The sequence below is a fragment of the Sphaeramia orbicularis genome, chromosome 3 (genome assembly GCF_902148855.1).
Source record: "Sphaeramia orbicularis chromosome 3, fSphaOr1.1, whole genome shotgun sequence".
In the NCBI taxonomy this organism is placed as follows: Eukaryota; Metazoa; Chordata; class Actinopteri; order Kurtiformes; family Apogonidae; genus Sphaeramia; species Sphaeramia orbicularis.
In genome coordinates, this window is record NC_043959.1 from 59,524,252 (window position 1) to 59,552,235 (window position 27,984).

The 27,984-nt window shown below is 37.4% G+C and overlaps 1 protein-coding gene across 8 annotated transcripts; it reads left to right on the forward strand.

The window, feature by feature from the left end:
• Positions 1 to 4,015: 4,015 nt before the first annotated feature.
• LOC115417159 (ras association domain-containing protein 8-like) lies at positions 4,016 to 22,554 on the forward strand. 8 transcript variants are annotated; one of them, XR_003935090.1, is made up of 6 exons: positions 4,016 to 4,044; positions 6,950 to 7,076; positions 13,100 to 13,720; positions 17,858 to 18,090; positions 20,656 to 20,815; positions 22,360 to 22,554. XR_003935090.1 is itself a non-coding variant. In XM_030131171.1 (6 exons), the coding sequence occupies exons 2-5, from the start codon at positions 6,974 to 6,976 to the stop codon at positions 20,809 to 20,811; spliced, it is 1,041 nt and encodes a 346-aa protein (XP_029987031.1). In that variant the 5' UTR covers positions 4,016 to 4,044; positions 6,950 to 6,973; the 3' UTR covers positions 20,812 to 20,815; positions 22,360 to 22,554. The 8 variants fall into 8 exon arrangements, 6 of the variants coding, with proteins under 6 accessions (XP_029987031.1, XP_029987032.1, XP_029987033.1 ...); XR_003935091.1 differs by having other exon boundaries at positions 20,661 to 20,815; XM_030131171.1 differs by having other exon boundaries at positions 20,728 to 20,815.
• Positions 22,555 to 27,984: the final 5,430 nt, after the last annotated feature.

Here is a 27,984-nt window from a genome sequence, read left to right on the forward strand (position 1 = left end):
ACTTTTACTAAAAGATAAAACCAAACCATGATCCCTCTTTTGAAATGGAAAATATTTTTTCACAGAGTTTGTCTAAGTTTAAGCATCTCTGCAGACCTTTATTTTGAGAAAAAACATCTTACGAATGGTCTTTTTAGATGTCACTGCTGACAGCAAATGGTACATAACTGGACTTGACTGAACTTAAGCTAGTTATCTGGAAATATTTATTAATATGATGGTGGAGTTGGATTTTTTTGCTGGCCTTTTAAAAGCTTTGATACTTTTGTTTTCACTTGGAAATTTATTTCATTATATATGGGCTCAGCAAAACCTTTAAAGGAGTGATAATTATGCATTTTAAATCATTTCCCTGTGGTCTACATAAACTGTAAATACTATGGGTCTGAATTCTTCATTAATTCAACTCCACAGGTCCATCTTCGATTCCATGACAAATGCCCGCAAGACAATTGCCCATAACCTTAATGAAAAAAGAAACAAATGCCCACAATTTGTAGTATGGCATTATTCCAATGGGGGAACTATGTGAAGCATGCAAATACTGCAGATATTTTAAGTACATATGTACTGCAGATATCTACATATGTAATTGGTATTCAGTTGTTAAGCAACAATAGTCCAAATAGTTATGTCATTGTAACATTATTGATACAGGATCTGAATTAAGCCTTTATTAGATAATAAGCCCTGTGATGAACTGGTGAAATGTCCAGGGTGAACCCCGCATACAGCAGTGATTCTAGAAAGGTGTGGACAACACAAGCCTTTATGTGATGGAGGTAAAAGGCAGTGAGCCTTATTGAGTACAAACACTGACTACAAGCCCAAACAGTACACAAGGTGTGATATACAGTGCATGCTGTATGACTATCACTCTGCAAAGTTAATTACCTAATTAAGAAACATCAATCAACTACAAAGGAATTTTAACACTAAATAGTGCATGACTGTTAGTAGGTAAATTAATCTACTTCTTTGTAAATAAGCTATTTCAACTACTCAAAGCTGAGTCTTTGTAGACAGAAAAACTGTAGTATGTATACATTGTTACTTTAATTTTAATTAATCAATACTAATAAAACACTAAAGTTTTTCAAATGTGATGGGTGATTGATCTCAGTATTTACATAATTCTTAGAGGTTTCTTAAAAAAATGTCTGAAAAACAAAATCCTACAAACAATTTTCTCTTTGATTTATTATCTATTCATTTATTCATTCATTCATTCATTCATTCATTATCTGACCCCGCTTTATCCTCACTAGGGTCATGGGGGTTGCTTGGAGCCTATCCCAGCTACTTATGGGCAAAGGTGGGGTTCACCCTGGACATTTCACCAGTTCATCACAGGGCTTATTATCTAATAAAGGCTTAATTCAGATCCTGTATCAATAATGTTACAAGGACATAACTGTTTGGACTATTGTTGCTTAACAACTGAATACTGATTACATATGTAGATATCTGCAGTACATATGTACTTAAAATATCTGCAATATTTGCATGCTTCATATAGTTCCCCCATTGGAATAATGCCATACTACGAATTGTGGGCATTTGTTTCTTTTTTCATTAAGGTTATGGGCATTTGTCTGTGCACCCCATCTTCAACCCTGTTTCTGAGTAATGACACCAGAAAGGCTGTTTTGAGCCCTGGCCCTTTAAATGCACACGACCCCCACCCCCTCCAGGTTGTTTATTGTGCCGTTCTGTCCTGTTCAACCAAAAACTGAACATTTTAGATAATTGGCACAAAGTTTGGACATATTTTCAGTTTTTACTTCAACCGCTGCTGCTGATTAACAATTCTGGCGTACTCAGAGAAATGTTTGTCGGAACTCTTGACCTTATATGTGCAAATGTCGTGACATAAGTTATAGATGTAACAAATTAAGCAGGAATTGAAACAGGTTGTAGAAATCCATTCGATTTCAGCCAAAATTAATATAAAGGTAGCTTTGCAGCACCTGGAGGGTTCAACTTCTAACTTTTTTAATAACTGGGGTTCCCAAATACACAAATAAATGTACCAAAGACTAATAAACGTGGGTTTAATATGACCCCTGTAACTCTTTAAAACCCGACGTGTCATCGCTGACGCACCCTGCACATATACAGTATGGATGGCTGTAACTCTTTCACTGTTTGTGTAGCAAACAACAATTTCTGAAACTTGAGATGTCTTTATAGGCGTCATTGGGTCAGTACAGTAACTTCACTCACGTATGTAGTTGAAGCTGGAGAAGAAGCCGTTTTAACAGTATTATAACATACAGTAAATTGGAAATGACTGCCAGATTTTGAAAGATCTGGAAGAAAAAAGTGTTCAGGAAAAATGGGCAAATGGACTCACTCACAGCATGTTTTCTATCCTTTTAAGTAGTCAAAATAAGAGAAAAAAGTCCAGGCCATTTTAGGCTAAGGGGTTAAAGGGTTACAATTATGGAACTCCAACAACAACCTATACTGTTAATTTCAACCTCCTGCATTTCCTCAGACTTTTCTGTCAAATGTGACGATCATTCATCTTATTTCCATAAGTATCTTCCTGAACTCTAATTAGACTCATACAGAGTAAATCTACTCTCTTAAATTCAATATAAACGTGTGTCCTGCCATCTACTTGCACTTATATTTTTAATATTTAGCCAACTTAGTTTGTGCAGTGCTATTCACCCGATGTCCCCTTTCCCCACTCCCCTCCGGGGGAGTGGCTACTTTTTCAGTTGTAACCACTTGGGAGCCAATGATGGCAGGATCTGCGCTGACCCATCTGTGTCCTGCCCTGTCCTGTGTCCTGACCCCCTCCCCCACCTGTCCTGGATGGACGTCCTCGGCCTCACCACTGTGGATGGGCCTCCTCGCCCCTGCCTGTCTCATCCAGCGGGATGGACCCCCCATGTGTCCACCCTACTGCATCCTTGTAGACTAGAACTACATCTGCAAATGGACGTCCATCAGTCCTGGTGCATCTATAGCCTGTCCGTCCATGGGAGTGGATCTCTCCTTCACTGTGGTTCTCCCCGAGGTTTCTCCCTTTTCCCACTGGGTTTTGAGTTTTTCCTTGCCGAGAAGGAGGGTCTAAGGACGGGGGATGCCCTGGACACTACTCATTTTCTTGCTGTTCATTCGACTGTTGTTTACTCTAACTGACTCTGTAAAGCCCTTTGAGATAACCTTGTTGTGATATTGGGCTATACAAATAAAGTTGAATTGAATTGAATTGAATTCCTCTTTAGGCATGAAAAAACAATGTGATTGATTTTTTTTTTTTCCTGAATTTATTTTTCATGGAGTTACCAAAATGTCCACTCAGCTGAACACCATGTGTTTAATTTTTGAAGCAAAGAAACATGTACTTAAAGCCATTATCAGAAAGTGATATACTGTGTGAAAACTATGAAATAATAACATTTTTCATGTAGCTGATGTTTTCTCACATTTTAACATACTCTAATACTAGATATTACTCACTTCATGGACATGATATGCAAATGAAACCCCAACTTTTTGATTAAGACAACTTTTATTAATAGTCTTATAACAATTAACAATTAATTTACACTAAAACACATTACTGCAGATCAGGTTTATCAAAAACAGCAAAGTTACAATAATGGTGTGAATGTCAGTGTATGAGATGGTGCATAAAGTGTCCACTGTGCTGGATGATATGGAACTAAAACAACTAAACCCATGAATATACAAGAGGAGAATAGCTGTTCACTGTAGTGACCAGTATGCATGAAAGGGTTAAATGAGACGACGTGTTGATGATGCTGATTGTTTGGAGCTGTGATGTCACAACCTACAGACAAAGAGACATGACTCCGCCCCTTTAAAGTTTCGTCACCAGCAGATTGAAACTGTGTTTGATTGGGAGGTGTGTGGACACAGCGGAACCAGAAGAGCTGCATTCTTCAGCTCCATCCTCCTCCTCCTCCTCCTCCTCTTCCTCCTCCTCTTCTTCCTCTTCTTCCTCCTCCTCCTCTTCATCTGCTGCTCAGTTTGAACACACTGCAACTCAACAAGCGTCAACAGGTGAGTCCTCTGATTCCACACTGATGTTTTTATTGCCTCATTACAAAAAAAGAAAAGAGTTATATTCATTCTCTTTAGTTTAAATATTTACTCATTTATATTATTTACTGGTGATGCATTTGTCAAAAGTCAGTTCAATCCAAAGTGAAATTAATGTGTTACCAACTTCACATCACTTTTTACTTTAGATATTGACAATGTTTGGACTCCAAACTAAACTTTGCTCAATTTCAGTGACAATGTGTAACACCAGCTTCCAAAACACAACTCGACTTATTTATTTATTTATTTATTTAAGGTCTAATTGTTATACAGTTTACACTCAAAAAACAAACCAAAGACATTTTACTCTACGTCAAAATCTGTTTTTACTTTTAAAACAGGCAAAACTGTCTGTAAGACTATAAAATATATATTTACATGAAATGTCTCTTATCAGGGTAACTGTCGGGGAGCATTTTCAAAGTCATGTGTATATAAGTTAGAACAGTACAAGCCATACAACACAATTTACTGAAAATATTCATCTAAGGGTAAGGGTTAATGTTAATGTGCAAGTAATTTAGAAAATTTAGACTTATATTTACAATGTAAAGTTTTTAAATGGCTCCAGCTGCACTCAGTTGTGTTTGGTATTATAATATTTTTCTGTGCTTAGTCTATTTTCTTGTTTCTTTTTTAACTTCTCACATATAACTCCTCTAGGGATGAGACTTAACATTTGCTCTAAACACAGTGACATTAATGTTGGCTGTTTACAGTTATTGTATATTGTATTATTGTATAAAATGAATGAGCCACAAAATATGACAAAAAAAACCTGAAATTAAGTGGAATTTTTAAAATAAAATATCAAAAGCTTAAAAATAACAGCAAGTCCTCTAAATAAAACTAATGAAATATAAAAACAGCATTTTTTCCTTGTTTAAACTCAAGTATATCTGATCAGTTTTAACTTAAAGAAATGTCTGAATATGGTTTATAAATTCCAGACAGCATGATTAGCATCTTTAGTTTTTATCCCTGTGATCAAGACATAGTACAAAGATTAAATCTTAACGTTTCTTCAGGATAGTCACCAGTACAGTACCAGTAAAGATGAAACTGTGGGTGTGTTTGTGATGCTGTGATGTCAACAGGGCAGGTCTATGGGCGGGGCCTGTAGATGAGTGGGCGGGGCCTGCGCTCTGTCAGCGTGTTCTTCAACATTCCACCCGTACAGCTCACCTCCTGTCACACACATCTGTCCTGTTCTTCATCAGATTTAACTCATTCAGACTAATAGTTCAGACCCTTCAACTGAATAATTCCTGCGGTGAATATTATGTTTCATCTACAACCAGTTTTTTAACCATGACTGATTCAGTGAGGAGCTTCTCATTTCTGAAATAACCATCAGTTTGACAGAAAGCCCATATTTTGGAAATTACCAGGGTTCATCAGGCTCCATTTGTGACAGTGTGGTTCATTGGCATGAGACATCATTTTCCCAGATGGACTGGACATCACAGAGTCCAAACCATTATCCTGTTGGGGATCTGTGATGAAGAAGGCCTAATGTAGAGGTCTGATACTCCCATCATCACTACCGGATCATAGCCAGAAATTAATGTAACAAAAGATGGAAACAAATGTTGTGAAATGTATTGTTGCATTGTATAAGCATTGTATATTGTAAATAATGCCATGGTAAATACTTTCTGTGATCAACGCTAAAGCCGATGCACTCTACTCTGTAGATTGCAGCTGGGACATTTTTTGTCTGGGCAGTTAATGGGAAGTCAAATGTTATGATACCTCTCTAAACTTTTTAAAAAATGTAGCCAATAAATTCACGTTGGTTTGTCTAGATAAACACTGGGATTTTGGTTAAATATTCAGCCTGTATAATTTAAATATGTGTATGTATATGTATATGTATATGTGTGTGTGTGTGTGTTTGTGTATGTTTATGTGCATGTATGTATGTGTATGTATATGTATATGTATACAGGGTGGGGAAGCAAAATTTACAATATTTTGAGGCAGGGATTGAAAGACAGTGTATGACCAATTAGTTTATTGAAAGTCATGAGAATTTAAATCTTCAAATCATATTTTACTGCATTTCTAACGGTCTTGTTGTCTATCTCAAGTTCAATTGCCATTTTTCTCATGGATTTGGTTGGATCCTTTAGGATTTTGGATTTGAGAGCTTTAACAAAAGCTTTGGTACGTTTTTTGTTGCTTCCTCCACTTCCAGACTTTCTCGTAATAGTTTTGCTCATAGTCATTCTCTTCTTTTCATTATAAACAGTCTTTATGGACACTCCAACTATTTTTGAAATCTCCTTTGGTGTGACGAGTGCATTCGGCAAATCACACACTCTTTGACGTTTGCTTTCCTGATTACTCATATGGGCAAAAGTTTCTGAAAAGGTATGGATAATAGTGTTAGGTATGATTATGACATCAATATATGTTTGGTTTCAAAACAACTGACGTAGTGCCTGCTGAGAAAAAACAACTAAATGTTCATTGTACATTTTGCTTCCCCACCCTGTATATGTATATGTATATGTATATGTATGTATATGTATGTATACGTATATGTATATGCATGTATATGTATATGTATGTATATGCATGTGCATGAGTATATGTATGTGTATGTATATATATGTGTATGTATATGTATGTATACATATATGCATGTATATGTATGTGTATGTGCATGAGTGTATGTATGTGTATGTATATGTATGTATATGTATGAATATGAATATGTATATGTATAAGTATACGCAGCCTTATTTATTGTTTTGTTTTGTGATTTGTTTCGCATCCACCTGCTTTTGTTAAATACACAGGTCTGTGGTGACCTCCTCTCATCAGGATTCGCTGGTCTGTCTGTTTTATTTTTCAGTCTTCGTGAAGGTGCTGCAGAGCGATGGAGCTGAAGGTGTGGGTGGAGGGCGTGGTCAGGGTGGTGTGTGGCCTGTCACTGAACACTTCCTGTCAGGACGTCGTCATCGCGCTGGCGCAAGCGATTGGTGAGTTCAAACATTTGAAATATACAGCCAGAATGTCAGAGCTGTTCCAGAGATTTGGACTGAAGCTGAACAGTGTTAAAGCTGCAGGAGGCAGAAATCAGAGGGAACTGAAAACACACACTGTCCTTCTGTGACTCACTTCTCTGTGTTAAAGTGAATTCTGATGTAAGACTAATTAATCTGCCCACCACGTATTTAACACACTATCTGTCCAACAACACCGATGATCTAAGACCATTTGAATTACAATTTAGTGAACGATAATTGGGAAATGATAGCAATGAGCAATGAGTCACCCTGCTGGTCTCCCATGATGACAAAAACTAATGGCACTTGACCAAAGGGATGGGATGAAAACCACATAGAAACAACTTTTAGAGTCAAAGAACGAAACAAAGTGATAAAAGCTACACATGCTTTCTCCACTGGACACAGCTCTAAATGAAAAGAATGGAGTTTGATGCTGAAATGACAGTTTCTTCTACACGGGTGAATTAGATTCTGAGGCTCATGAGGGTGTAAAGTTATTTTGTGATCTTTACTGAGTTAACTCTTTGTTGGTTCAGACTAAACTGTGACAGTTCTGACTTTGTTTGTTGGATTCCAAACAGATCTTTAGTGCAGATACTGACAACTGTAAAAACAGAAAACAGAGCTGATAAGTGGTTTTACTGTTATTGGTTTCCATCTAAAATCAGACCCGAGCTAACAGAGCTATAATGTAAACTATCAACTGACACATTACATAGAGATTATAAAACAGTGTGATATGGACTGTCAGAATAACAAAGAATAATTTGATACAGATAAACAATTAGCTTTCATACTTAACCCATGAAGACCCAGTGAGTCTTTTGTGGCTGTTCCCAACTAAATTTTTCTCTCTATTTAACCTTTCTTAAGCAATTTATCACCATTTATTATCATATTATTCTCTGTATTTTGTGTTTTTTCAGTGAGAATCATATATTTTCCCATATTTAATTCACTGATCATATGGATGTTCATTAAAGCTCAGATTAAAGTTGAGGGTTATTTTATCAAAAAGAGAGAAAACTGAAGAATAAGTGACTTTTTCAGAAAAATATATCAGCAACAAAATAATAAAAAGTGTGTCCACCCACTGTCATTGATTCAACTCTATGGGTTTTACTGGTGAATCGATGTTATTGAACAGGGCTGTCAAACTCATTTTAGTTCAGTTCCACATTCACCCCAGTTTGACCTCAAGTGGGCCAGACCAGTAAAATAATAATGGTGAAAAAAGGAAAATTATATTATGATCAGGTTTACATCTTCAAAGTTTCCTTAAAAATCTGAATAACATGAACAACTTGAATTGTCTTAAGAAAAACAAGTGCAATTTCAGCAATATTCTGCCTCAGTTTATCATTTCCACATGTGCGTCACAATCACACAAAACATCTAGTAACAGGCAGAATATTGGTAAAATTGCATTTACTTTTCTTAAGTCATTTCTGTTTGTTCATATTTGTTCAGGTTATTCACGTTTTTTTGTAAAATTATAGTTTGGTAATGTAAACATTTTCATGTAATTTTACTTTTTTACACCAAAAAAACAAAGAGAACATTTGGGGTTATCATTATTTATACGTTATATTGATAATATTTTACTGGTTCTGACCCACTTGAAATCTAATTGGACTGTATGTGTCTGTATGTGGAACCTGAATTAAAATGATTTTGACACCACTGATTGTTAAAATCATTCAATGTAATTTTTGCATTTCACAAATTCATCCCGTGGGCCATATTGGACCCTTTGGCGGGCCAGATTTGGCCCCCGGGCCGCATGTTTGACACCTGTGTTATAGAAGGTGACAATGCTTCCGCGTTCACTATGGAGCTTCTGAACGTCCAAATGGGTCATATCTGATGACCATGAAAAGATGACAAACTATATTTTACACCAATTATTGACATATTTTTGAAAGCTTTAGTAGTTCAGAAGTTATTAAACATGTTAGATCAGTAGATGGTTTGGTTGCCAGTGGCTGTTTGGGTCTTTATGGGTTCGTTCAGTGAATTCTACAGTCTGTAGATGCCTAATGTTGATTTATTGGTGGCTTTGGTTGTGGTTACAATACCCGACTTCCTCCAACTGATGAGAGTTGAATATCAATACTACATAAAACCCCTTGAAACCAGAGGAAGAATCGACAACAGTCTAGTATCAGTTTAATTCCTTTCTGGATGTTTAAAAAATAAGTTCAGTAAAGTCTTATAGATATCAAACTAATATAAACTGACAGGAATCGACAAAGTCTGTCTGAATTATAACCATCTAAAAGAACATTACAGGTGTTTTTTCTACTCTGGACTAGTTCTGTGTAGTATTGAAGGCATATTTATATTCTATTTTTTAGGTGGAAGTAGCCGGATTGAAAATGTTTTTTTGACGCTTTTGTCACCTTTCATCTTGCCCAGGGTTTTGGAATACTTCACATTTATAATGGATATGTTATGTTACTAGAGTTTATCTGTGGAGGTCGAAGAAAATGGGACAGATAGCTGTACAAAGCAGTTACATTTGAGAGGTCACTGGTAGAAGCACAGCTATGTATCATCACGGCAGCAATAATAAAGCTTAAAAATAACCACAACGCGCACTGTAATGTGCCTGCAGAGAAGTATAATGGAAATAAAACCGGTGCAGGAAATAACCCCTGAGGCACAACTTGAAGAAACACAGGTAGATGTTATCAAGTGGAACAAAAGCCCACCGGTTATAGAGAAAAGAGCAAAACCAGATTAGTTCTACAACAGATATCAAACCTGTTTTTTGGCCTGATTGATAGTATCACCAGTTGGCCCGTCTGAGCAGGAGGAGTTTACGGAAATAAACGGCTCATCTTTGGTTAAAAGCTTTGTTAAGTGATTGTTAACCCTTTAAATTTAGGAGCTGTTGTTTTTCTAATTTGTTATCAAGATTTCAAAAAGCTGTCTGTTTCATTCAGTTATGTTGCTTGTTGTAATATTGCGATTTTGGTGATTAAATGGTTAACAAAATTACCTAATTGAAAAGTTACCTAATTAGTTAAGATAAAGACATTTGTGTGTCTGTGTCTGTCCTTCAGTGTCAACATGATTACTCCACCAAATCATCTGATCTCCTTCACGTTCGGTTTTAAGGGTCAATTTAGGATGAGTTCTTTGGGTGTCGACCTCGATCTTGACTTTGATCACATCAGATCTTGACAGAAGGTTGACCTACATTTTTCAGGTGTTTCAGGTTTGGTGCATGGTCATGGTGGCAGATAGGAGGAGCTGGTACAGATGAGGTGGGTGGGTGTCAGAGGTGATTTCTCACAGACTGCAAGAGAAGTTCAGCTTCTCCTAAAATTATGAAAATTAAATGGTTAAATCTGTTCAGTTGTTTTCATTTCATTGACTCCAAATGTGTTGGAACACGTTCATCTCACAGAGCAGTTGGTTCAGAATCAGTGTTATCCCAAATCAGTGGACTGGATGTTGTTCACTTCTCCTCCATTCCCGTGTCTGTGTTTTCTCCTCCATCTCTGCTCAGTGCATTTGTCCGCAGACGCTCAGTGTCCATGCACTTCAGTGGGACTGAGTGGAACTGGTTTTTTCATTGACTCCAAACTGGATGGTAATTGAATAAATGACACGATGTTGTCCCGCCCCCGGACGCTCGGCGTCTCTGGGGGTGAATGGAGCTGTGGGCGGAGCTCGGCTGGGCTAGACACTAGGCTTTCATGTGCTGATTGGAGGATCAGTTGAGAGGTTGAATCCCATTTGATTGACAGCTGTTTTTAGATCTCCTCCTTCACCGACACAGTTCAGTTTAATATCGTCACACATTCTGCTGTGAAAGAGAGAGAGAAACCACTACGAAATTACTTGTTCATTTATTGCACTGTAAATAAAACACACTCATTGTACTTCCTTGTTTCAATTTAACATAATTTCAACGTTTTCTTGTTTACTTGGTACGATAAAGTCATTGACCATTTTCTTAAAAAGGAACGGAGGGACGAGTTTATGTTTTAATGACTTGACTTTTTAAAAAAAATTTTTTTATGTAAGCCGTCAATGAGGTTCCCCTCTCTGAAAGACGAGCAGCTGCCACTGGTGGGTGTTGATAGTGGTAGGGGGCCCAGGGAGCAACGGGGGTGTAGGTGTGGGGTAGAAGTCATTCCAATGTTCAGTGTTGGTCTGGTTACCTCTGTACATATTATTTGGACATTGTTTGTTTTGTGTTTTATGACAAGACTAGACTGTATTCTATAACCTTTAGGTCTCAGGTTAGTCCTGTGTTTGTGTTTCTTTTTAGTCAATGGCCTAGTTTGTAGTTCCATGAGTAGGAGGAGCTAAGAAGTGCTTTTTCATTCAGTCATCTTCTGAACTGCTTTATCCGTGAGGTCACAGGGGTGCTGGAGCCTATCCCAGCTACATTTCATGCAAAGGCAAGATTCACCCTGGACATGTCGCCACTTCATTGCAGGGCTCACATATAGAGATGAATAACCAATCACTCTCACATTCACACCTATGAGCAATTTAGATTATCCAAAAGGCTTCTGATGGTGGGAGGAAGCCAGAGTACCCATTCATTGAACATGCAAATTCCAAACAGGCTCCCTCTCCCACCCCCACCCCCCCGTCAGCTGGTGTTGGAACTGATCCCAGGACCTTCTTCCTGTGAGGTGACAGTACTATTCACTGCACCACCCATACTATTTAAAGACAAAAAAAAGCAATATGCTACTTTATTACCTCCACCAAGGAGGTTATGTTTTTGCCAGTGTTGGTTTGTCTGTTTGTCTGTCTGTGTGCATGATAACTCAAAAAGTTATGGACAGATTTGGATGAAAATTTCAGGAAATGTTGATACTGATACTGAACAAATGATTAGATGTTGGTGGTGACTGGGGGGGGGGGGGGGGGGGGGGGGCACTGATCTGCCTTGGCAGAGGTCTGTGCTTGCCGAGTGCTTTTCTAGTTTCATTTTTGTTACCTTTATTTAACCAGGAAGTCCCATTGAGATTAGGAATCTCTTTTGCAAAGGGAGACGTGGCTAAGGTAGTGGCCATACAAAGTCCAAACAACATAAAACACAGACATGATACACAATTAACAATAAAACACAATAACAACTATTCACCCATAATGGCATCAAGAAAAACAGTGACATTCCTCCTTCACTGCATTCTCCATGATACTTTTAAAATCATTAATAGAAATGAATGGATGTAGTTTTCCAGTTTTTTGCAGATTATTCCATGACCATGGTGCATGGTAGGAAAATGCTGTTTTTCCAAAGTCTGTCAGAACTCGGGGAACAGTCAAAAGCAACCACTTGGAGGAACATAAATGGAAATTTCTAGAGCTAACAGAAAGAAGATTACTGAGGTATTTTGGGAGTTTATGCAGCAGAGCTTTATAGATGAACATAAACCAGTGTTTTTGTCTACGGATGGTTAATGATGTCCAGCCCACTAAGTCACAGAGAATGCAGCGGTGAGTGACAGATTTTGCATTAGAAATGAAATGTAAACAAGCATGATATACTGAATCGAGGCTCCTTAAAATGGAGGTAGCTGCATGTCTGTACAGTAGATCATCATAATCGATTATATACACAAATTTTCATTTCATTTATTTATATCAGACATATAAATAGTTACAGTCCATAGAGTATAATGAGCATTTAAAAAAATAATAAAAAGGGTTATAAATGTAAAAATGACACACATGCACACACCCTATCTTCAGTAACAAGTATGAAGATACTGATATCTATCTATCTATCTATCTATCTATCTATCTATCTATCTATCTATCTATCTATCTATCTATCTATCTATCTATCTATCTATCTATCTATCTATCTATCTATCTATCTATCTATCTATCTATCTATCTATCTATACGAGTGAATGATATGAAGATCAATTATTGCAGAGACAAAAATAAAAAATGTTGATTAAGTAAGAGTCAGCTGATTTTGTGTGTCCTGTTCCTTTAATGGTCTCCATCAGGTCAGACGGGTCGGTATGTCCTGATCCTGAAGCTGCGAGGGAAGGAGAGGCAACTGCTGAAGACTGACTGTCCCCTGCAGGAGCTGGCTCAGCTGGGTCAACAGGCTGCTGAGGTCCACTTTGTCCTGCGAAGGACCGGCCCCAGCCTCAGTGAGGGGTCCACCACAGACACCAGAGCCCCCCTCACCCCCTTCATCCGACACCCAGAACCCAAGCTTTTCAGCCACAGGGAGCCCCACAAGTCCTTTACCTTCAATTTGGGCCCATCCACGTTCCCCAGGAGGACTAAACCTGACAGGAAGTGGGCTCCGTCTCCTGAACAGAGGGCGTCCCCCGTCCCCTCTGTCATTCAGCCGTCCAGAGAGGAGCTGATCCTCCAGCTTCTGCGGCATCAGAGGAGGCTGGAGCATCTGGAGGAGCAGCTCTACACACTGGAGAGGGAGACCGAGGAGTGGGAGCAGAGGAGGAGGTGGTCTGCTGCAGGTCCTGGTTCTGATGTCAGTCTGGATCAGCAGAGGGAGCTGGAGCTGCTGGAGCAGACGCTGAGGCAGAACCAGGATGAGCTGAGGCAGGAGGAGTACTGGGAGGAACAGCTGGAGCAGGAGACACTCAGAGGACAAGGTACAGAGACAAACCGGAATGTCTCACACCATCAGCAGATGAATTCATATATCGAAACATGATAGATCTGCATCTTTTACTCTGAGACAGTACACTGCTGTCAGAGCAGGAAAAGAAAATCAGATCAGTGTCATGCTATGAAGTTATGTTTTCCATGTTATAACATTGGGGATGTTAAACTCATTGCAGTTCAGGGGCCACATTCAGCCCAATATGCTCTGAAGTGGGCTGGACCAGTCAAATGATTACAATGAAAAAAGGAAAATCACAATATGAAAATGCTTACATCTACAAAGCTTCCTTAAAAATGTGAATATTTTTTACACATTACACATGTGCACACACATTACACAAATTACACATGTGCATTACAACTTACAGATCACAGCGGATCTACAAATACACAAGACATTTAAGAACAGGCAGAATAAATGGTTAAATTGTACTTACTTCTGTTAAGATATTTCAGGTGGTTCATATTTGTTCAGGTTATTCACATTTTTTGAAAGGATCATTTGTTAATGTAAATATTTTCATGTAATTGTACTTCTTTATTTTATTTTATTTTATTTTTATTTTTTTACACTACTACTACTACTACTCTTTTGATAGTGTTTTATTAGTTCAGCCCATTTGAGATCAAATTGGTCTGTATGTGACCCCTGAAATGTGAAAATGAATTTGACATCCTTGATTGGTAACATCTCCTGTGTAATTTTGCATTTCACAAATTCATCCCATGGGCTGGATTGGACCCTTTGGTGGGCCGGTTTTGGTCCACAGGCCGTATGTTTGACAGCTGTGTTATAACAGCTTAAGTCATAATAATATACTTTTTATCTTGTGAAAAGTTTTGCATCATAGCATGAATGATCTATGAATTATATTAAGTTATATTATATTTAATTTGTGTTTTATTAAACGTCATCATTATAATGTGCTGGTGTGAAGGACAGTGGAGAAGAAGAGGTTTAGAGGAAAGAAAAGAACATCAACAAACTACAAGTTCCCAGACCACGACAGAGTCCAACACAAAGTTCACATAAGCACAGACGCATGTGTGACTGCACTGAACCTTTCCACGTTTTTACTGAACTGCACATACTATTATGATCATGATTATGATTATTAGTGAACAGCTAAGTTCATACATATCCCATAAGGCATTGAGTGAACTTCTTGTGCCTTAAATACAAGTCTGTGTCCTTCAAGCACACTGTTTAAAGTAAGGTACCACCACATACACATGTATATTTCCCTAAACTTGACATTTATTATATTATAGTGCAACTCATTATGTTATAGTCTAGTCATGGTTCAGGTAATAACAACATTAATAATATATTTCTGCAAGAAGAAAAGCTTTTTTTCTTGACATTTGGTTGAGGCACATGAGCATTAGTAAAAAAGTAGCTGACACAAGGTATTTACGTGTTCTGAATGAGAAGCAGGATTTATGTCGATACTAGAACCCTAGTTTCAACCTCAATTTATGAACCAAATTCATAATATGAGCTTGGAAAGAAAGGTGTTGATCAGCCAGAAAGCCAAGGTGTGTATATGGTGTGATGAATTCTAGCGGAGTGCCCTGAGGCGTTGTTATTGGACGAATGGTCTCTGGTATGTCACGTTTATTTGCAAATACCACGAGTTTGTAACATAATGAGCATTTCATAACAATATTAAAGAACAATCTTAACCCCTTTAGCCCTATCAGCCCACCTGCGGGCTGAAAAAATTATATTAATATTCATCTACTATAAAAATATAATAAATCAGGACAATGAATGTTTTTTTCAACTTTTGCTCAAAGTTTAGACCCTAATGTTAATAAAAGTACATCAAAAGTGTATTTCAGTGCAAACTTTAATGTTCAAACATTTTAATCTTTGTTTTAATCTTGAAATATACGCTATTAAAAATCTCCGACACGAACAATTAATTTATGCATATCATCGTCAATCCAGCTGAAAAAAAACAGGCGAGGATAAAAAATTCCAATTTCTCTTTTAGTTTGTTACAGTTTACTCAGGGATAGTAATAGATACAATATTTTAGACAATGGGAATAGATTCTGTGAGGTCTGTAAATGTCCATAGACACCAAGAACATCCATATGAACCTTATTATTGTGGAGTAATTCTTCATTTACTTTGGGTTTGTCTGTTTAGGCGTTTTTCCCCTGAAAATATGGTCAGGGTTAAACAGGTTAAAACATGAAGATATCTCCTTACAAGGTGAAAAATCTTAGAACATTAAAAATGTCACCTTAACCCGTAAAGACCCAAGCATCCACTGGCGAACAAAAGCATCTACTGATCTATAATGTTTAGTAACTGTTATATCACTAATTCTATGAAAACATGTAAATAATTAGTGTAAAATGCAGTTCATCATTTTTTCATGGTCATCAGATATGACCCATTTGGACGTTCAGAGGCTCTGTAGTGAACATGGAAACACCATCATCTTCTACAAAAGTGATTCACCGGTAAAACCCATGGAGTTTAATAAATGACAGTGGATGGACAAACTTGATTTTAATTTCAGTTAGTGATATCTTTGCTAAAAAAAAGTGTCATTTTCTTCAGCTTTCTCTGTTTCTGATATGACAACCCTCAATTTTAATCTGATCTTTAATGAACATCTACGTGACCAGTGAATTAAATATTGGAAAATTCATGAATTACACTGAAAAATTACAGAAAAATAGGATAATATCATGATAAATAGTGATAAATAATTAATGAAAGGTTAAATGGAGAGAAAAATTCCTTTGGGAACTGACACAAAAGTAGCACTGGGTCTTTATGTGTTAAATAATACTATTTACCTGTGGTCTGACCATAATGCAGTGCTGTGTAAAACTGACAGTATTCCTCACTCTACTCTAATAATGGACCTATATTTGTAGTTAGTCTTTTAGTTTAATCTTTTTTTTCTGCGGTTACATTTGTGGTGTTTTGGTATATTATTATTCTTTATTTTCTCTTCAATACTACTGTGTGGTAGCACTTCAAATTCATTTTGGTCTGGAGACCTGCCTTCAGACCACTATCTCAGGGTCTTGGTCTTGTCTGGGTCTTGGCTGCATTCAATAAAAAAAGTCTTGAACAAGAGGACTGGATTTTATTTCAAGGTCTGTTAAGTCCAAAGCTGCAGGGATATAACTAAACCAGTGGTTCCCAAACTTTTTTGGCTCGTGACCCCATTTTAACATCACAAATTTCTGCCGACCCCAGACATTCAAAACAGAGACTTTTTTTTTTTTTTTTTTTGCTAAAATTAATTTGGTTTTGATCATGTAATAGTTTGCTATAGTATGTTGTAAATAAACATTAATTTTAGTCACATTTAGTCTATATAATGTCTATTATTATGGACAGAGGCAGTAAATCCAGGTGTAGATTACTGCACAAAGTGAGAATTTTATTTTCGTTGGTTAGGATCTGTCCAGTCAGTCCAGCTGTGATTTACAAGGAGGACAATTAATACTGAACAAACAAGAACTGAAACTCTGAATTATGAAAGAGCTGCAGCATCTGAAACTGACCACAATGAGCATTTGACAGATAAACAGAACCCCAGTGCTGCAGTTTCAGCTTCACTGTTTATCATGTCTTTTATGGATTGGGATTGTCTCTGTCAACTCACCAATATATTTTATTAGTAAGTTTTTTTTTTTTATCAATTACTAGAAATTTCAGGCGACCCCATTTTAATTCCAGGCGACCCCACGTGGGGTCCCGACCACAAGGTTGGAAAAACACTGAACTAAACCTGCTGTATGCTGTCTAATGTCCAGACTTTTTTTTAGATGTTAAACATTTTACCAACCCTTTCTTTCAGCTTTTACATTGAAAACAAAAAAAAAACAAAACTCGCCTGCTCCTTAATAACTTTAATGACTTCAACGACGTTATAGTCATTTCAGTGTTATGGTAAGAAAATCCACTGTTTTGGTTACATCACAGCATAATGTTGTTTCCTATATTACATTTACCGTGTCTGGTCTTTGTCTTCTTCATTCCTGATACTCTCTGGTACTCTTATTGCCTTGACAACAGCGCTCTTCTTGAATATAGCTCTACATCCCCCATCCCTTTGAATGGTCATGAGTGTGTGTGTTCTGATCAGATATGTGCAGACGCCTGGAGCAGATAAAGTGGTCGGTAGATGATCAGAGCTACCGTGTGGAGGAGCTACAGGCCCGTTCAGAACGTCTGCAGCAGGACGTCAGGCAGAGGAGTGAAGAAACTCTGCGACCGCTGGAGGGGGAGCTGCAGCAGCGTCTGCAACAGGGAGACAGGCTGAATGCAACCGCTGTGGAGATGCAGATGGAGATGCAGGCAGCAGACGGCAGGGTGAAGGTCAGTGCTGCTGAGAAACCAAACAGGCACAGTCAAGATGGAGCTGTTTCAGTCTGTACTTCTAACATATTACCAACATTTTTATTTATTTATTTATTTATTTGGGACAGTGCATATTAACCCTTTCATGCATGAATTATGAGAACCTTCACCAAAATTTTTTCCTGAGTGTTTTTATTCTTCTTCAGGCATGAAAAAAACAATGCGATTGAAAATTTTCTTCTGAAAAATACGTTTAAAAAAATAAAATAAAATAAAAATAATTTAAAAAATTTAAAAGATACATAAAAAAAATAATAATGAAAAAAAAAACAAAAAAAATCTTATGGACCTATTTTTCACAAGGCTGCAAAAATGTCCACTCAGCTGGACACCACACGTTTAATTTTTGACGCACCGAAACATGTATTTACTGATAAATTGTGTGAAAACTATGGGGAGGGCTTTGTGATTCTAGGGGTTTATGCTCAGAAGAGATCTACAAAATGTTACCAATTCATGTCAGAAAAGATATGTAGTGTCTTAAAACTTTAATAAAGATATGTGTAAAAAAAAACAAAACAACGAAAACAACAAAATCCATGAATATAGAAGAGAAAAGCTGTAGAATAGCTGTCCACTGTAGTGACCAGTATGCATGAAAGGGTTAATGAACATCTACAACAACTGCAGTTGTAAATATGCCAGACTGTAGCAGCAGTGCTAATTACCTCCGCCAAGAGGTATTGTGATCACTTTGCTTTGTGTGTTTGTTTGTTTGTTTGTGTATTTGTTTGTTTGTTAGCAACTTTACGGGAAAACTATTCCAACCATCTTTACCAAATCTTCCCCACAGATAGGCCTAGGCGCTGGGACCAACCCATTAAATTTTGGGCCAAGTAGGCCAAAGTTCAAGGTCACAACATCTACAATTTTCGAAAATTCATAAAAAATTCAAAGCGGCTCCGATTGGCCTCCAATTTGATCCACCAGTAGCTTAGAACAATATCTTGTATCTGGCCCAAAATTGTCCACATCCACTGTGGAATGTGGACTCTGTGGACTCTTTACATTTAACATTTAAAATCCCATTTACCACACATTTAAAATTAGAACTCAACAAATATTGATTGGAATGTAATATAATTTGACATACACATGACTGGTACCAAGCTTCAACTTTGTACGAAATATCGTTTGGAGCGGAATGTTAACTGTGGATGCATCTTGGCATGGAGCAGAAGCCTATTGAAAATAATTCACCATCACCTACTTTTTCAAGGTCAAATGGTGACCTGTCTTTTCAGTGACGTAATCACTATATTTGGCCAAGTTGTTATGTCCTTTTTATGTTTTTATGTGGACCTGGTCTGACGTGATCTAGATGGGAAAAACCTAATGAAATTTGGAATGCTTTACAAGAAAGCACTCAGGCCTTATCTAAACTGCCTAACATGTTTTTGCAACAACAGCAGAAAGAAAGAAGCAGAAAGCAATTGACTTAGCTTTCAACTTAACCAGTGAATCATAACAGTTTGTCATATAAAGAAATAAAACACTGTAGAGCATCAGTCTGATCAGAATCAAGAATTTAAAAAAAAAAAAAGTTAATATATCTGTCACTTATACAAGAGGGCTTTGAGTGCATTTGTCCTCTTTATGAAAACAGGACGATGAAAACAAGCAAAAAAACACAGTTCAAATAACTTTTTTTCAATTTATAGTCAGTCAGAGAAAACACTCCCATTGCTCCAAATCAGTCACACTGGCTGTAAACAAAATAAATGGGATCCAGTCTGTCCAGCCTCAGCTGTTGTAAATTGTCTGTTTTACAGGGTGCTATATAAGTAAAGGTTTACTTTTTTTTTTTACTGCCAATGACAACTTTCTCATAAAAAACAGAAAAAGGGCAGAACAACCTGATCTCTATATATTCCTTCCTTCTCTTTTTCAGACATTTAATTCAGTTCTAAACATATTGTTCTCTTTTTTAGTTATTTATGTTAGCCCTCATGTTAAAATCTACATCAGATACATGATAATGCTAATTTTTCATCAATTTACTGTGCATTTTATAGTGTTTTCTGAGACTTAAAATCACTATCTGAATGTTTGTTTGTGCTGTGTACAGGAACGGGATGGCAGAACCAAATCAAATCAAATTTTATGTATAAAGCGCCAAATCGTAACAAAAGTTATCTCATGACACTTCACATATCAAGTTGGTCAAAACCAGACTCTAAGACAATTTACAGAAACCCAACAGAATCCTCCAGGAGCAAACACTAGTGAGTGGAGACAGTGGAAGGAAAAACTACCTTTAACAGCAGAAGCCTGGAGCAGAGCCCGACTGTGGAGGATGGACGAGTGACAGGACCAGCTGGGGTTAAAGAGAGAGAGTAAAGGAGGAGAAAAAGAGAGAGCGATAGAGATAGAGAGAGACTGGGGGAGAGGGGGAGAAGGGGGGAGGTAGGGGGAGACACATGGATGCAGTTGATGCACAGATAACTGAACTAGAACTGTCAAAAGTAGATCCAGTTCCAGTAACCAGGCGTTCTTGATCATGGGACTCTGTGTGCTCCTCAGGACAGATGGGAGGTGTTGGAGGAGCTGAAGAAGGAGTTAAGATAGTGTAACCTGCAACAGTTCATCCAACAGGCTGCCGTGTCGTCACCCTCTGACCTCAACGGCCTACTGTCGGTGTCGGATGTTTATCTGAGGAACGCCGGCATCGTGGAATGAGAAGGTCAGCCATCATCACTGTCATCATCAGCCACACTTTAAATCAGTGGTTCCAACCTTTTTTGGCTCATGACCCTTATTTTAACATCACAAATTTCTGGAGACCCCAGACATTCAAAATGGATTTTTTTTTTTTTTGCTAAAATTAATTTGTTTTTGATCATGTAATAATTTGCTATAGTGTGTTGCAAATAAACATTAATTTTAGACCAAATTTAGTTTATATAATGTATATTATTATGGATGGAGGCAGAAAAGTCAGGTGTAGATTAATGCACAAAGTGAGAATTTGATTTTCCTTGGTCAGGATATGTACAGTCAGTCCAGCTTGGATTTACAAGGAGGACAATTAATACTGAACAAACAAGAACTCAAAGTATGAATTATGAAAGAGCTGCAGCATCTGAAACTGACCACAGTGAACATTTGAAAGATAAACAGAACCACAGTGCTGCAGTTTCACACTCACCGTTTATCATGTCTTTTATGGATTGGGATTGTCTGTCTCTCAACTCACCATATATTTTTTATTAGTAAGTTATTGGTGTTGTTTTTTTTAATCAATTACTAAAAATTTCCTTACAAACCTTACATAATCATAACCTTACATAACCACAATCCTGAGTGTAACAGTTTCAGATTTCACTGCATTAATAGAGCCAATCCTGACTGAGCTGCTGTAAATGCAGTTTCAGCGGGTCCACTGTGTGCAAACGCTCACAGTCTCTTTTGGAGTTTGGAGATGCTGTGATACCAAACAGAACTCCGGTACAAAGATTTCTGCAAACCCTCACTATATTCAGCAAAATAACATAACATAATCAAACACGTTTTCTTCCTAGGTGATATTAATAGGTGGAATGTATTTTGAAACACAAACTCTGACATAAAACCAGGACTAATTGCAGTAAGGAGCAAAACTTTCTGGGTATGTTTGCACCAGGTCATTCTTATCAATGTTTGTGCGTAGGTCTTTAAAACAGAGAAGACTGGCACAAATGCTGTGGAATGCCTTAAACATTTGGTGGGTGCAATTTATCATTTGTGGATTCTGCTTTAAATTTGATAAGTGGACATGAGGTTCACACAGGATCAGAGCTCTTTAGTTCTGATGAGAACACACAGAATAAACGATGAATAACTGAAACAGTGGTGCAGTCGATAGCACCCGTGCCTCACAGCTCCTGGGTTTCATTCCAACACTGGTCGATGGGGGTGGGGCCTTTCTGTGTGGAGTTTGCATGTTCTCCCCGTGTCTGCGTGGGTTCTCTCCGGGTACTCTGGCTCCTCCCACCATCCAAACACATGCACTGATAGTTTAACTGGATAATCTGAATTGCCCATAGGTGTGAATGTGACAGTGATTGTTTGTCTCTGTATGTTCAACCCTGTGATGAACTGGTCACATGTCCAGGGTGTACCCCGCCTTCACCCGTAAGTAGCTGGGATAGGCTCCAAGCGACCCCCGTGACCCTAGTGAGGATAAAGCGGGTTCAGATAATGAATGAATGAATGAATAACTGAAACAATTTTTTGTTTCTGCTGCAGGATAAAAGAAACTGGAACCTGAAGGATGGATACATCATCTGTATGTGTGCCTGATTTATTGATGACTAAAAACATCTACAGTCTTTGTAGCATTATTTACCATTATTTAACATATATTTATACATGACATGTTTAAGCTGTTACGTGACTGCATATGTCAATTACCTATGGACGCCTTAACTATTTACTGTAAAAGAAGTTTAAAAGATGAAATAAAACCAAGTAAGATATGACTGTGAGGGTACATGTGTCGTATTGTTTCCTCTTTGGTTCATCAGAAAGTCAAAATAAATGACCTGAAGCTGAGTGATCAGATGTTGGTTTTATGTCGATGTTATCTATATGTATATGTACCTTTGACTGTTTAAGTAAAAGAATAGTTTTCTAAAACAGCCAGTCATCTTAAGGTGGTTTCATGTTGCTAACGTTGCATTCATCGGGCATTTTCGGACATTTGTCACAACGTGCATTGTGGGAAGCAGAGCTCCATGCAGTCACATAATGGTCACAGCGGCAACAAACATAGAAACGGCTTCATTGCCTCTAGCTACTGCAGCTGTGTGGAGCTCCACTTCTGGCTCTGTTTGTTACCAAATGGATTGTTTATAGTGGAGTACACTTTAAAATGTCACAGTGAGGGAAGAGATTCAGGTGAGTAATCATGGACTTACAGATTTGTGTTACTTAGGCTATGACTCGAGTTTTACAGATTTGATGAAAAGTTGGTGATGAAAGTCATACGCAGCTTTAAGGTCTCACAGTCTTGCTGTTTTTTGTTGTTTTTTTTTTTAAATTTGAGCAATTAAATTATGGGTAAAAGGTGTGTTGTAATGCAAGCACTATTATAAAATATAACTAATATAAAATATTACTGAAAACTGATTAGTAATGCCTTACACTACTGCATTACAGCAAAAAGTAATTAGTTACTGTAACGCATTTCTTTTGTAATGCATTACTCCAAACACTGGTTAACAACAGTATTGTGTTTGTTTTATATCGTCGTTGTCGGGTGAAAACCTATGTCCAAAACGGTTAATTTTCAGGAAACTGGAAAAACAATGTATGTTCTAAATCAGGCATGTCCAAAGTCCGGCCCGGGGGCCAATCACGGCCCGCGGTCAGATTTTATACGGCCCACAGCTTCGGTTTTATAATGTATTATTCATGGCCCGCTTGGACTGTTGATCCGAGTACATGAATCATAAAAGGTTAAAAGTGCAGTTTCTCCTTTCACCTCATGGTGGCAGCACCACTCTAACTCTATCTGGCTCTGTGACTTTGCCGTGAACCCTTTTCGCTAATTTCTAACCACGGCGCCTGTAAATAAAAAAAAGGAAAGTTGACAGTGAGGGCCGCCGCTTCCAGGAGAGATGGGAATTACAATTTTTTTCACTGAAAATCGAGGCGATTGTGTTTGCCTAATTTGTCAACAGACTGTTGTCTTGTTTAAGGAATTCAATGTAAAGACGCACTAGCAGACAAAACATGCTAACGCATACGACAAGCTAGCAGGGAGTGAGCGTTCTGAAAAAGTGAAGCAAAGTCAAGCTGCTTTAAACTCACACAGTGACTCTTCATGTGAACCTGGGAGTTCAATGAATTCACCACCAAGGCAAGCTACCAAGTTGCCAGGTTAGTTGCCTATAATTGCTGGTGTTATGTAGTTGTAGATGTGACACAAATATTACTTTCTGAATGATTTTGTGAAAGACAAGAGTAAGAGTCATGTTTTCATCTGAAACGTTAACAGACTTTGCATTACTGAGTAAAATATGAGTAATAATTACTCATATAAGTCACGTTTAAAATGAATGTGGGGTTAAGATTTTCATCAACTTTTTGGAAGTTTAAGATACTCCATACAGTTTGTTCTATGTTATCTGACTCCAGATGTGAAAGGAAGGCAGAATTGTTTTTTTTTTTTTTTTAATTTGTTCACACCTGAGTGGCATAGATTTGGTTACATTGCCATTTAAAAAAATTATATTGTGACAATGAAAATAAAATTATTGTAGAACAGCACATTTATATGTAATTTTTACTGTTTAAAAAACGTCCGAAGGGACCACTGGCCCCTGGCAATGTCCACATTATCAGATCTGGCCCTCTTTAAAAAAAGTTTGGACACCCCTGTTCTAAATAAATGGAGTTAAGAGATGTAGTCACAAGCTGTTTTCAACACTTTTTGTTGTGTAAATATTTCTAAAACCACCAGGCCAATGTGAAGACTGACCAACAGAACCGTTTCATGACAAATAAAAGACCAAAAAAGGACTTCCGAGGTTTCTGCCCGACTGTGACGATATGTGTGTTTGACTGTGTGAAACTTATAAACAAGATAGTATATTGTTATGACATTTTGTAGCTCAGAATCAGACTGTTTTTATAACTAAACTAGCAAAGTTTTTTTGTTTTGTTTTGATGGAAAATGAACTCCATGCATGTTTAATTGAAAATGTCTCTGAATGTCACTGAGCACATTATGGTTTATTCACAACAAAAACACTGACACATAAACATATCACGTACAGATTGAAGAGCGGATCACAGTAAAATAAATGGGTCAGCAGGGTGGTGATAATTCAGCGAAGATAATTACATTCAATTCATCATGTGTAATATATACATTCATCATCTGCAACTGAATACATTAAGTTATTTCTCATCTGTTTTTTCTGAGTTTTACATCAAGCAAAACTTTAATAATCAGAGTTGGGATGCCCAGATCAAATAATTAAATTTACTTTGACAAAAAAGGAGAATACTGAATATTATTACACTGTATTGTTGAATGAGATCTAGGTTAACCCCAAACCCATTATATAAAATTAATATAACTTAAAATGGAAACATCACCACATGTATGTAAAACTGTGAGATCTAAAACAACAAATTATTTAACGCTGAAGGAACCAAATCTCAGACACCCCCCTTCCCCATATCACACCATGTGCATGTGCAACCACAATGAAATTTATATAAATACTTACATAAATAGCAGATTGTTTTCTTCTCTTCATATTTTATGTTTCAGAAGCGTATATTTTCTGTTTTCTGCACTTTATTTTTGTATTTGCTGTTGTCAACTGTGTAATTTCCCCATGGTTCGATCAATAAAGTCTTATCTTATCTATATTGTAAAAGCTTAGTGGCCTCTATGTGCATGTGTGTGTGTGTGTCCGGAGATTCACACAAAATCCAGAAAGCGCTGACTGCTGCAGTTTGTCATACTTATATATTTTTGATCAAGGAAGACAGTAGCAAAAATGGCAAGTTGATAGGACCAATATTTTGGGAGATATTAGTAATTTTGGAATACAATAGCCTTACAATCATGTTGCTATACCCAGAACACTTTGGCGGTGACTGCTGGACAAATGCGGTACAGCATGCACAAATACACAACAGCATAAAAACTACCACATCTAGAACCTGTGGATCCCCACGGGTCAACGTGCATATGGAACCATCAGCATTTTTATGCTTTGATGAGACTCACATTTTTCGGGCATGGGACATGGGGATTCAAGTGGAAATGAAGCTCTCACATGAAGTTTGACCTGACCTATCAACTTTGGGAGGCACATGTAATTCTTTATTTTAACAAACTTCTCCTAGAGAATCAACCGGACTGTGTTCATGGTGTGAGTGGATCAGGAGGTGGAGCAGGTCACCCACAAACACTGAAGCCCACACTGACCCCAGAGGGTGTGTGTTCGTGTATGAATAAACACAGTGTGACTCACTGAATACATTTACATGCACATTAAATATTTGACAGTATTCTGATAATGACAGGCTTAGAAGTCCACTTGGATATTTAAAATGAGGCCTTTTCTGAATGATATGAGTCTGTGTTTTTTTGGACATATATACAGCACATTCAGAAAACTGATCTAATTTGTGTGTTTTGCTTCAGGTTGTGACACACAGCCCTTATCTATGGTTTTCTGAGGTAAAGACAAAGATCGTTTCTAGAAGAAAAGGATACTTTACAGAAAACCTACATTTATGGATGGAATAAAAAAAACACACATTAGTTAAACATAATGACAAAGGATATTAACAGGTTTATGGATATGACTATTACTACTATTATTGAAAACCTTTCTCCAGAGTGTGTTTGAAGGAATAAATTAGGAAAGTTGAGTTTACACAGTAGAATGTCTGCCATCAGTTGGAAAAACAATAATTATTTTTTGAGTATGCACAGGCACGTGCAACCAAGAATATTAGAGAAACATTCATTTTCACTGGCAAGCAGAATATTCAGAATGAAGGAAATATTAGAGTGCATGTAAATGTTGACATTGTATAGAGTGTTAGGTAGAAAAACAGCCCAATGCCAATGTTTTGTCAGAAACGGTTGACTACGGATCAACAGAATTAAACCCCCATACGAGATTTCACTTAGACTTATCAAATTGGAAACAAATCTATCACGTCCAGACTTCCAAAACCCCTCTTGGACCCATGCTCTGCATGACGAATGGCCTCTTCTCTTCAACATGAAGTGTGCCATTTATTTTACAATGTATTTCCTAGTTTTAGTCATTACTTAACAACTACAGCCTTTTTAATTTCCTGTACTGTGGATAAGTTATTAATCGGTCTTTGGCTGTTCCAATCCCTGAAGTGAAACAATAATTCAAATAAATTATAAATAATAACAAAAATTCTTTCATAAAACAAGTGAGGACAAAGCTTCATTTTCCTATATCAATACTCAGGTGACAAAATGACAATTTTTACGAAGATACAGAACTACATTTATGCAGTTTATACACAGTTTCATTAATGAGCATTCATCATGCCTTTGTTATATGTGTTTAATTAATTTGGAATGAGAAGGTTTGTGCTTTTAGACCCATGTGAGTCCTGATGTGACCTCTGCTGTCTGTTTATTACATCAATATGGCTGTACAGCATGAAAGATGTAGCACCGCAGTATGCAATAACCTCAGGTAAAGTAATGCATTTTCACTCCACTGCGTAATAATACTTTTAATATCTTGCAATAATAGTGATGGATTCAAACATTCCAGAAATAAGAGTATAAATTAATTTTTTCAGGCCGACTTTGACGTTGGTCTAATACAACTGATGGTGACGGCTTTGGCTCCAACAGACTTAAACTGAACTTTTCTCTACAAACACTGAGTCAGTCATTTTCTTCCTAAGACTCATTCCAGTCTCATTTGTATTATTTGGTCCTTCTAATAGGTGATCTTCTGATCTGTCTTAACATTTTGCCTTGATTTATGCTGGGCTTTGACTGACAGGTGTTACTGACAACTTACTGGCCAGAGTTTCACTCATGTCCACCCAGAACCTGCTGCGCTCTTGCAGCTTTGCTCCTTTTATTTAAATACGGTCACTTCCAACTCCAAAACACCAACACAGTGATGGCCAAACTGCAAACTACTGGCTTCAGAAGTTTAGAAACCAATGGATGACATGATGGTTCCCCCACCCATAATCTATACATACAGTAAATGGTTTGGCTGTATCTGTGAGAAAAATATGTTAAAAAGCTCATCTTGTTACTACTTTTAAGCAGCTATTTAAAGGTTCAGCTGCTGTAAAACTCAAATGCTTCTTTTGGCTCATGTGAAGATTTTG

Coding starts and splice junctions, on each gene's coding strand:
- LOC115417159 (XM_030131167.1), top strand. CDS start 6,974: ATGGAGCTGAAGGTGTGGGTGGAGGGCGTGGTCAGGGTGGTGTGTGGC. Junction 7,077..13,099: donor CGCGCTGGCGCAAGCGATTG/GTGAGTTCAAAC, acceptor GGTCTCCATCAG/GTCAGACGGGTCGGTATGTC. Junction 13,721..17,857: donor GGAGACACTCAGAGGACAAG/GTACAGAGACAA, acceptor TGTTCTGATCAG/ATATGTGCAGACGCCTGGAG.